Source organism: Vanacampus margaritifer, chromosome 4 (genome assembly GCF_051991255.1).
Source record: "Vanacampus margaritifer isolate UIUO_Vmar chromosome 4, RoL_Vmar_1.0, whole genome shotgun sequence".
Lineage (NCBI taxonomy): Eukaryota > Metazoa > Chordata > Actinopteri > Syngnathiformes > Syngnathidae > Vanacampus > Vanacampus margaritifer.
This window is the reverse complement of record NC_135435.1, coordinates 16,766,145-16,777,256: the sequence shown is the minus strand read 5'-3', so window position 1 is coordinate 16,777,256 and position 11,112 is coordinate 16,766,145. Positions and strand designations below refer to the sequence as shown.

The following is an 11,112-nucleotide window of genomic DNA, read 5'->3' as shown; positions in this document are numbered from 1 at the left end:
ACTTTTAACCTAATAAATCGCGAGGCGCTCGCCCCGCGCCGCATTTTTTCACGTTAGTCCCGATTGGATAATACGTTTCAGCGAGCGCGGCCACGCAAGAGCTGCTCCCAATCTCCTGGTTGCCGAACACGTTCTCATTTCGCGACCTCACCTTAATTGACCGCGCTTTTTTTTTTTTGGATTCCGAGAGCATGAACCCACACACACGGGAATAGTTAGGAAAAGTGTAGCTTTAATGTAAACACAACATTCGATTGGCTCAGCACAAACATTCCACATGAGAGCAACCAATGAACTACAGAATAAGATGGGGGGTGCAGCACAAAAACATTCACAGTAAAAAAAAAAAACTCTGGTATAATCGTAATATATTTATATACAATACGGTGCTTTTTTTAAGGTGAGAATGGAGCGGATATGAGGGGAGACGTGTATACGGGCACGGGGAGGCGGAGTTTAGGGTGGAAAATGGAGAGCTGTACTTCTTCTGTGTGTGAAAAGAGGATGATCGATGGGAGGGGAGAATGTTTTAAGACGGAGGCTTCGAATTGGATAGTTGCCCCCCCACAGACAGAGGCTGCCTCCGATGATATTCTCCTTGTGCAGTCTTCTATGTCTAAACAGATTCACATTGAGGGCTACGAGTACAAATCAAAAAAATGTGGTTGGAGGAGGAAGGGGCATGAGGCTTAAACCAAGAATCAATTCAATGCTCAGAACTTTTAAATAATAACCAACTATAATCCTAATCTGTTCTCAGATGGTTGGCACCAATATTTTTTTTTCTTTTTTCCTCCCCCCCTCTGTGCGATATTATCAGTCCTGGTGGTACAGGAAGCCACTCTAGGCAGGATAATACCCGCTTTTTGTTGAAGTACAAGAGAAGAAGAGTGGAACAGACCTGCGGGCTACTCGGTCATGTGCGCGGCCTCTGAAGGGGAGGAGAGATTCCCGGCCGCGAGAATGTCGGCGCCTCCACCCCCCACCCCACCCGATACATTATCAACATCGTCTGCTCCATCTTACAGCTTGTCCAAAACGGAGCTGGCAGACGGTACTCGGGAAGGGGGGTTGTTTACCGCTCCTGCCCCCTCCCCCACTTGTTTGTTTACGCTCATCAGCAAATCATTCAAACATTCAAAGACAAAACGGGGGGTCGGGGGTCGTAAACCCAGAAGAAGGGGAAGGGGAGAAAATCATGACATGAATCCGACGTGATGTCTGGCGGCAGCTCTTTGGGTCCATTTCGGACGTGTTGAATTACATATTTTTGTGTGTTTTATTTCTCTTTTTTTTTTCTTTTTAAGTATCATGGAAATGATATAACGCCTCGCGCTCTCCGCGACGACGCCCGTGCTCAGTATAAGCCGCACCCTCTCAGGTTGTTTGCGATAATGATGTCGGTGACGGCGTCGAACACTACCTGGATGTTTCCTGTGTCCGTGGCACAGGTCAGGTGACAGTAGATCTCCTTATTGGGAGAGCGGTTCTTACTTTCAAACTGAACCTGAATGTATGCGGTAGCGTCGTCGTAAGTGTTAGCACCTGGAGGAGAGGAGAGGAACACGCGCGTTCAGTTTCGGGGTGGGGCGGAGGGGGGGTTGATTTTGGGGGAAGGAGAGCTAAACGGTCACCTGTGTATTCGGGAAAACAGATCGTCAGCGGCGACTTCTTGATCTTCTCCGCGAAGAGGTCCTTCTTGTTGAGGAAGAGGATGATGGAGGTGTCGATGAAGAACTTGTTGTTGCAGATGGAGTCGAACAGCATGAGGGACTCGTGCATGCGGTTCTGCCGCGACAACATTGAGATATGTTATAGAACCATACAGTATCATAATTAAGTCAAATTCAAATATAACGAGCTCCTTCTGGTCACGCTATTCGTGGGAGGCATCACTGTGAATCCCACTAGATTTCTAGGCATCGATACAGCAGCTAATCATTGCAGCAGGGCATGCATGGGGTAGAACTCAAGTGGGAATCATAATAGCGCTTCATAGAGTCTTTCTTTGCAGAGGAGAAAGAATATATGACCGAGGGCCGTTACATTGCATGTCTGCCATTGCTTAAAGGGTTTAAGCGCCACAACAAAGATGCTTATTAGCGTTAGCATAGTGCGGAAGGAATGTGGTTGTGTTGAATACCAAATATATCATTCTTATTGTTTTATATTGACGCCTCCTTTTTCCTACCAGAATGCTTCTTCTTGTAAAGTGAATTAAGTTGAACAGGCAAAAAAAAAAAAAAAAAAAATCATAACAGTGGCTCATGGCTATCAAACCAATCATTAAAATATATACTTTTCATACTTTGGTTTATAATTAAATATTATTAATTTAATTACTCATCCATCAATTTTTTCGAACTGCTTATCCTGTTTAGAGTGTCAGGAAGTTGAAGCCTGTCCCAGATGACTTTGGGTCAAAAGCATCCTGGACTGGTTGCCTGTCAATCACCGGGCTTAGTTGGTTATTAGTGCAATGGAAATTTGGGTTCCGTGTGCCATAATTAGGGCTGTAAACCCAAAATGTCTATGAGTATAAACTGCTTAATATCATTTGTTTTTTTAAGATGAAGTAGGATTCTTTTTTTTTCCCAACAGGATATGGTTGCACACAGACAATGGCTTGACTTTCACGATTTTAAGAACTCATGTAATATAACTTGCCGTTTTTTTATCATTCAAATTTGATCGGGTTTAACAAAACTCTTCTGTGTTGCGCCAGATTTCGAGGAGATATTTATTGTCACTTTACAGGGACTTTAATGATGAGAACTGGTGACGGGGCCTGATGAAAAGGCCTACTGTTATTTTTTTTCACACGCATCGATGTAAGACTACAAAACTGCTCCGCAAAGTCTTTCAAATCAATTGCAGATAAAACATTCCCAGTTTAAGCTCAGCTATAATCCTTCATTGGAATCACACTCACAGTTGTTTCATCCTCGTGGAGCACCTGGTCGTAACCACTCAGCGCCACGCAGAAGATGATGGCGGTCACATCCTCAAAGCAGTGGATCCACTTCTTCCTCTCTGACCTTTGCCCTCCCACGTCAAAGAGCCTGCGCAAAAGAGAGCCAATGAGCTTTGAGAACCCGAGACGGATCTTGAAGTAGTTACGATGCGGGGGAGGGGCCGACCTGAAATGGAGGTTTTTGAAGGTGAAGTGAGTTTCCACAATTCCCGTGGTCTTCACTCGGGTTCTCAGAATGTCCTGCTCTGTGGGCTGGTAGTCTGCAGCCCCGATTCGGTCTAAACTGTCCAGGTAGCTGGTGAGAAGGAGCGCAAATGGAGATCGGTCAATAGACAAAATTTAAAAAAATATTACAGGTAGTGTCTGTATACAAACTTTGGACAGTAGATAAATAAATAAATCGCATCAGTGTGCTACTCACTATTGGGCCGAGTCGTTGAGCTGGTATTCGCGAGCCCGGTTGAAGCACTCCTGCGTCCCGGCGTCTGCCCAAACACGCTTCATGGCGCTGAGAAGCTCCGCAGAGTATGGCTCCGTGTCCTCCATGCGACTCACCACGTCACACACCAGCTTGGCATCCGCCTGGAAACCAACCATTGCTACCTTTCATATTGCACGTACGCAAGATGTCCAAATCCGGTCTTAAGTGCAAATTGAACGTCACTTTTCTGTGCAATACATTGTAATGAAATCATTTAAGACCCCCCCCCCCCATTTCCCTATATTTAATTGCAGTATTAATGCTCAAATTGCAAAATTAACTCTTTTTTTTTTTTTTTTAGGTGGCACTTGGTGTGATAAGTTTGAGAGCCTTGATCTGAGAGCATCACAGGGAATCCAAAGTTTGCAACATCCCAAGGTTTGCGAATGACATTGTGGGTCCATTCATTCCTCACGATACCATAAATGCCCCAAAAAATTAATAATTGAGAAGCACTGCTCTAGATTTTCTAGTGAAATCATGGCATCATGAAGAATAAATTCAGTCATAAACGTTCAAAGTCATCCTTAACAACACCGTTAGTTCAATTCTTATACATTACAGGAGAAACAGAAGAAATGAGAAGAAAAAATTGTCAACTAGGGGTGGGAATCTTTGAATGTCTCACGATTCGATTCCAATTTTTGGGTCTGCCATTCGATTCAGAATCGATTTTCCATTAAAAAACAATTTTTGATTCAAAATGATTTGATTGACAATGATTTTTTTCTATAGATGTACCAGGAATTATAATGATCTACTCCAGTCTGACTCGCTAATGTTAATCAACTGCAAAAAAAAAACGGCTCCACACTGCAAAAAACAACAACTACTTTTATTGGAATAACTTGATCGTGACTTTTTCCTTCTATTCTCTAATGTGGCTACAACTTAACAGTGTAATAGACCGCGCGGAACCACACTGCCCCTAAGTAGCCAAATCGGGTACAACATGAACAGCGCTACCAATAAAGGCACACACCGGCAAAGGCCAGACAGTATAAAATAATATAGATAAAATCGATTTTGGGACATTTAAAATCGATTCTGAATCGTACTAAATGGGAATCGCGATTCTTATGAGAATCGATTTTTCCTACTGTCAACGTTAAAGCTTTAAAGTTTTAACTCTTGAGTTAAAGCTGCTTTAACTTTGACAGCCCTAAAAAATACAATATATCATTTATAAGTACTTTTGTCATGGGAAGTTACTTTTGAAGTACATTATGTTACATGAGAGTACTCTGTTTACGACCACCCCAGCTCCATGCAATGGACTATTCCATCTCTCTTATTGGACGTGTTGATTCAGAAATAGCAGCAAAACAAACGTGTTGATGCATTGTAGTGGAACTGAGACGATATGATAATGAATCGATTTCTACAGAAATTCTAAGGGACTGACTCAATGACATCCACCCACACATACTAATGGAGTGCAGAATGTGGCCGCCTGCACCTTGATCAAATTCACCAAAATCACCACTTGCGCCACAACTTAGACCTGCTACGAGTTTACTTTCAGTCACCAAACTGTCAAGCGTGCCGGTGGTGTGAACGCCCAGACCATCTCATTTCCAAACATGGTAATCTAGACGTGCCCAGGCACGAAAATGAAGATACAGTATGTCCGTTTTTTTTGCTACATGCACGTCGAGCCTTGTCTCTGAAAATAGAGCCCCGAATGTGCTTAAGCAAGGAGGATGAAGCGGAGAGAGACACAAGACGTGCGTATTAAAGCGATTGAAATGGTTAATCAAAATTTTGATTAACTCATTCACTGCCATTGACGGCTATAGACATAAAAAAAAAAATAATCATTTGAACTATTTCTATTATTTAAAAAAAAAAAATCCACTTTTGCTAACAAGAGTATGAAAACCTAGAATTTTTTTTATTGTATATTTAGAACAGATATAAAATCGTGAGTTAACTAGTGAAGTCATGCGATTAATTACGATGACAAATTTTAATCATCTGAGGCCCCTAATTTTTAATAATCTTTTCTTTTTTAAATCTTTTTTTAAAGAAAAAAATTATGAAAAATTAGGTGCGCCAAGTGATTAAATTTTTTAATCGTAATTAATTGCATGACTTTACTCGTTAACTCACGATAAAAAAAAATATATATTATTAAAAAATTAGGGCCGTCAGGTGATTAAATTTTTTGATCGTAATTAATCGCATGACTTCACTAGTTAACTCACGATTAATAACACATTTGATATATTTTTCTAAATGTGCAATAAAATATTTTTCTAGGTTTTCATACTCTTGTTAACAAAAGCGGGAACACATTTTTAAACTAATAGAAATAGTTAAAATGAATAGGCGTCAATGGCCGGGAATGACTTAATGTTAAAAATATATACTTTTTAAATTTTTTTATCTCTTTCCCTGCCATCCATCCCTCATCATTTTAGTGTTGGAGCATTTCAAGCCGGGTAGCAACTGACTTTTCGATCCTTGTCTCCAAACTCGATTCCCAGCGAGTCCATGGCTCGCAAGATGGCTGCCAAACTCTGGATGGTGTTGCTGTAGACCACGGGCTTATACTGCTTCACGTCATCCCCAGAGAAGCCATCTTCATGGATAATCCTGCCGGCGCACACCGATATCAGCACAAGGAAATGGTACCATTCTGCCATATTGTAATGCATGTTCAAACTGTAAAGAGAGCGTAAAGAGTTGATCCCAACTTCACAATGAAAATCCACTCATTGATTGCGACTATGCAGCCCGACACTCCCTGCATGGAAGGACCAGAACCTTTTTAATATTTTGTGCGGCTGGCTGTGTGCAAAATTGTGTAATTATGGATGAGAAGTGGATAAGACGCACAAACCACTGTGAGAGAGGTTGAATTAATAACGAGTCCGGGGCTGCAAATAACCATTAGTAGTTTACGCAACAATTTCATCAGCATGGTTTGATTGCTAAAATGATCATGTTTAGATGTGGTGTTTTTTTTTTTTTCATATGTATGTTGGTAAACCTCTCAAACTGCACTGGTAAACAAAGAAGATATTTTTTTACATTGGAGGCGATGGCTGTGCTACTTCAAGGTAGCATCTTCACTCTGCATCCTTCGCACATTTCAATTTCATCACTATTACTGCACTATTAAACACTTTATATTGCTTAATGAGTCTGTAAATACGTGGATATGTTCTAAATATATGTTTTGTCATCGTGTCTGTTTTGGTATTACAATCGACTCCCAACAAAGGGAGACCAAAGTCCCTTTGTTTCAACGTACTGGCCGTATAAAAAAAGACTCAAATATGCCATTTTCAAAGCTTTTCAGCATCCGCTGGTCGGACCAATCACACTTAAGTTTAAAAATAGAAATTCTCTGGCATATCTGCAGCTGCGAGTGACGAGCGCAAGCTAGTGCATCGCCGACCCCCCCCCCCAAATGGGCTGGCTTTTTACAATTCAATTATTCATATCCTGTGAGGCTAACTTTGTACCGCCTCTATGCTAAGTTACCAACAAGAGCCATTTTGAGCTTTTCTTGTGTGGTATCCATCCAGCTATCTTTCTTTCTTTCTATCCATCCATCCATCTAATGATCCCTCAGCGGTAATTTGCTAATTGCCTTGAATGATATGTTAATAGTTAAATATATTCATGTATGTTAAAACACTGATCATGTTCTTGACTCCACCCAATTAGGGATGGGCTAGTACCGATACAAGGTATCGTATCGGGCCGATATCGGCCTTATTTTAAGGTATCGGGTACTTTTGGAGGCTGCTGATACTAGCCACCAATACTTAAGGCAAAACATCGAGTGAATCTTCCTCGCTAGTAGTTGGCGACTGTTCGGAAAGAAAGGTGTTTGTTCACAATTTAAGCAATTTTTTTGTCATCTACGTTAAATGAAATTTTGTATATTAAAAGGACTACTTGATATTGATGAATATTCAATGAATGAATAATGGATTTGGAAAAAAAAAGTAGTATTGAACATTCCTACTCACAATAATTGTCAACGATGATTTAACATGGTAGGAATTCGTGAAATGTTAATAGTTCTTAACATTTCTATAAATCTTTGCAAATGTTTACGTTTTCAAATAATCACTTTACCTGCGAGCTAATTTTAGAACAGGCCCACGGGCTAATCATGTGGCGCTTGGGACTACCTGGTGTGCCCACGGGTACCACATTGGGGACCACCTGCTCTACCATATAGCCCTCCAATTGTGTACAGCGACCTATCCACCTCGCTTTTCATCTACCCAATTGTGTCTATCAGTCCAATCCTCTCTCTATTTACTGCTGGTTTAAAAAAAAGAAAAAGAAAAGAAAGAGAGGGGGGGGGGGGGCAAATTAGATAGTGGCACATTTTGGTCCCAAGGGTTGCGTTCATGGTCGTTATGGAAAACCGATATCTAAAAGGGTAAATTGGTGAAGGAAGGAGAGGAAGCAGGAATTGAGGGGGGGGGGGGTGTTAAGGATGGGAGTCTGCACTGCGGAGAAGCTTCACATTACAAAATCTACAATAGACTCCGTGATTTTCCCTGAAAACATCTCCAAACTTCACTAAGAGGTTTAGGTACGAGCGACAACAGTGATTTAAAAACATCAAAGAGTGATCTAGCTTAGGTTTAGATGCGGTTTTTCCGAGCCATATTTCTACGTAAATCCGCTTTTATAGGCAAAGTACTCCCGCCGATATCGGGCACTTAAAGCCATTAAGATTAAAAGCAGAGGTATTCACTAATGGAGCCGCGCTGACCTCACACACGAACGCACACACTCAGAGAGGAGAGAGGAACAACACCCACAGGCTAAAAGCCCCCCAACCCCTAAAGCCTCGTTAAGTACATTTCAGCACCGGGGCCGAGCGAACAGCACCCGCCGAGCGGGGCCTCTTCCTCCCCGGCCGTAAGGTGCTCCAACCTCAGGCACTTCTCGCAGGCTTCGGCCTCTGGAAACATGGCGGCTCAACCGAGAGGAAGGGAGGGGAGAAGGGCGGAGGGAGGAGGAGCTGGTGGGGAAGCGGGGGGGTATATCTCGAGGCCTTTATAAAAGCATAAATAAGCAGTAATGATAATAATAATAATAAAACGGGGGAGGAAGAGAGAGGGGGAGCGACTTACTTCATTTGTTTGACGATGGTGCTTTTGCCGGACTCTCCACCGCCTGGAAAGAACACACAGGGAGGGGAGCGGCTAATGGTGAAATCAGTACCACGGAGAGCACCACCGGCCCGACCGGGCACAGGGTGTGAGGAAGCGGGGAAGTAGAGAGGGCGGGCCGGGGTGGTGGTTGGTGATTAGTGGAGCGGGGGCGGTGACCGAGTCTTACCGAGCAGGAGCAGCTTGACGTCCTTGGCGGCCACCATCCCGTCCTCCTTCAGGTTCTTCTCGATGGCCTTGCTCCGGTCCAGAGCGGCTCGCTCCTCGGCGCTCAGCGTACATCCCATGATGATGACGAACAAGCGAATGAACAAGCGTCGTGTTCCCCCCCGGGTTCCGCCTTGGTCCACCCCGCGACGCCGACTCCTCAATCAGTGCGTTGTCGTCGCTCTTCCTCTCTCCGCTACAGCATTAGTAGGCCCGGATTGAGGGCAACCCGAAGCGGTCTTTTTCTATTTTTTCCTTCTTCTTCTCCTTCTTCTTCTTCTTCTTCCTCGGTGTGTGTCTCGCTCCGTCCCCTCTCTCCAGAGGGGGTTGGGGGCGGGGTGGGGTCGTTGTGAGAGAGCCTAGCTGCGGGGCTGAGGTTGTTGTTAGGTGGGGAGTGTGTAGGGGAGGAAGAGGTGGGGGGGAAGTGGGTACTGGATCTCTCTCTCTCTCTCTCTCTCTCTCGTTCTCTCTATCTCTCTTCAGGGCGGCGCTGGTGCTGCTGTTGGTGGTGCTGATGATTTCCTAGTAGCTTTTTTTTTTCCGCCAAGAGGAGGAGGAAGAGACACACCTCGCGCAGACAATCTCGCTGACGTCAGAGCTTCGGATAACGTCGTTTAAAAAAAAAAAAAAATCTTATACAGTACTCACACCACACCAAGATACTTGACTCATTTCGCCATTTTCAGCAGTCAAAAATATATTTTGTCCATAATTAATGTGATTAGTTCATTATTTTTCATGTACAATTAATACATTTGAAAACACATTTTGCCACTTGCTGTCGACTGAAGATGACTTCACGCGTGCTCAGGGAAACAGCTAATGACCAATCATGGCTCAGTTTGCTAAAATCACATGACCAAACTCAGACAATATGTGAGCCGTGATTGGTCATTACCCGAGCTCTGAGGACTGTGATGCCATTTTCAGTCAACAGCAAGTGGCAACATTTTAAAGGTATTATTTGTAGGCTATATTTGAAATAAAATGTAGACTACATGAAAAATAATGAAGTTATGAAATTAATTATAGACCAAATATTGACTTTTTTTCTACTGAAAATTGCTAAATGAGTCAAGTATACTTTTAAGCCAATACATTTACAGATTAAAAAAAAAAAAACATCATAATTTATTATTCTTGAATGTTTTTGTTCCTGACTAATTTCTGCTCCACACTCCAGCCTAGTGAAAATGGGTGGAATAAATATTTACTTGTAAGTCAATTTACAGTGTTTGTCCCTAAATCTTCTACTTCCGGCCCCAAAATTTCAGGTTAGGGGGCCACTATGCTCCAAATATAAAATGTTAGTCTTAAACCCTGCTTGAAGCATTTTAGAAAATAGGGTGTGTTGCGCGTATGCTTGTCCTACCTGACCCCAGTTTAATGTTTTTTTCCCACTACTGTTACTTTGTGACATTTTTTTTGCACACTACTAGGATAGCTTTGCGTAACACTATGACACCTACATTCTAAGTTGGGCAAAATGAGTGCTTCACTAATATTTTTAGGCCTAATAGTAATATAAATGATAAGTGTAAAAACTTTGGCAATATTATCTTTGTAAAGACAGACTGGAAAGACACGCAGGTGTACGTAATGAATTGCCCTCTTACAGTGAAATGAGTATGTAATCAGTTTCACAGATTTGCAATCAGTGTGGTGAAAGCTGAGAATTGGACCGTTCTAACAAGTCAGCTATTAAAAAGCCTGGATGTGTGCCACTGTCAATTTCTATATAAACTCTCAAATAATCATCTCAATTGCAGCTGTGGTTACACTGCTAAAAGAAGAGGAATGTATTTTGCATAACTTTGCAATCTATTTATGTCTGCGTTGGAGAAAGTGTGTGTGTGTGTGTGTGTTAAAAGCTCGTAATCCACAAGTCACATCTGGATGGACAGTCAAGTGGCATACAAAAAAGAGGGGGTTGGGCTTTTACAGTGGATCTGAATGAAACCAGACAAGCTCAAGCTGCAGCAACTTCATCCATCAGTGAATTTGGGTGGAGATAAAACCTCGAAACACACACACAAACACACGCCTAAATATCTGCCTCACTGCCCCGAAACAAAGTGACACTAGCGCACACACCACAGCAACATCAGCAGTTTAATCATATTAGTGTGCGCACGTGTGTGTGTGTGAGAGAGAGAGAGAGTGATGGGAATGAGAGCAAGGGAGAAGGAGGGAGGATTAACACCAAATTATACCTGTAGGAATTTGGAGAAAATATTGTTTTCAGGTTTAATTGAACTAAAGCAGTTATGGGAAGTAACAATACAAGTACTATGGTGACA

General features: G+C 42.4%; 1 protein-coding gene across 3 annotated transcripts; it reads right to left on the bottom strand.

Moving 5' to 3' along the window:
• Positions 1-212: 212 nt before the first annotated feature.
• On the bottom strand, positions 213-9,366 carry gnao1b (guanine nucleotide binding protein (G protein), alpha activating activity polypeptide O, b). Of its 3 annotated transcripts, XM_077563395.1 has the most exons (8): positions 8,775-9,351; positions 8,567-8,609; positions 5,912-6,053; positions 3,396-3,556; positions 3,141-3,269; positions 2,933-3,062; positions 1,635-1,788; positions 213-1,545 (listed from the first exon to the last, which is right to left on the bottom strand). In XM_077563395.1, exons 1-8 carry the CDS (start codon positions 8,890-8,892, stop codon positions 1,358-1,360), a joined length of 1,065 nt encoding a protein of 354 aa, XP_077419521.1. In that variant the 5' UTR covers positions 8,893-9,351; the 3' UTR covers positions 213-1,357. The 3 variants fall into 3 exon arrangements, with proteins under 3 accessions (XP_077419521.1, XP_077419519.1, XP_077419520.1); XM_077563393.1 differs by having other exon boundaries at positions 2,933-3,269; positions 8,775-9,366; XM_077563394.1 differs by lacking the exons at positions 8,567-8,609; positions 8,775-9,351 and adding an exon at positions 8,292-8,453 and having other exon boundaries at positions 2,933-3,269.
• Between the last annotated feature and the right edge of the window lie 1,746 nt (positions 9,367-11,112).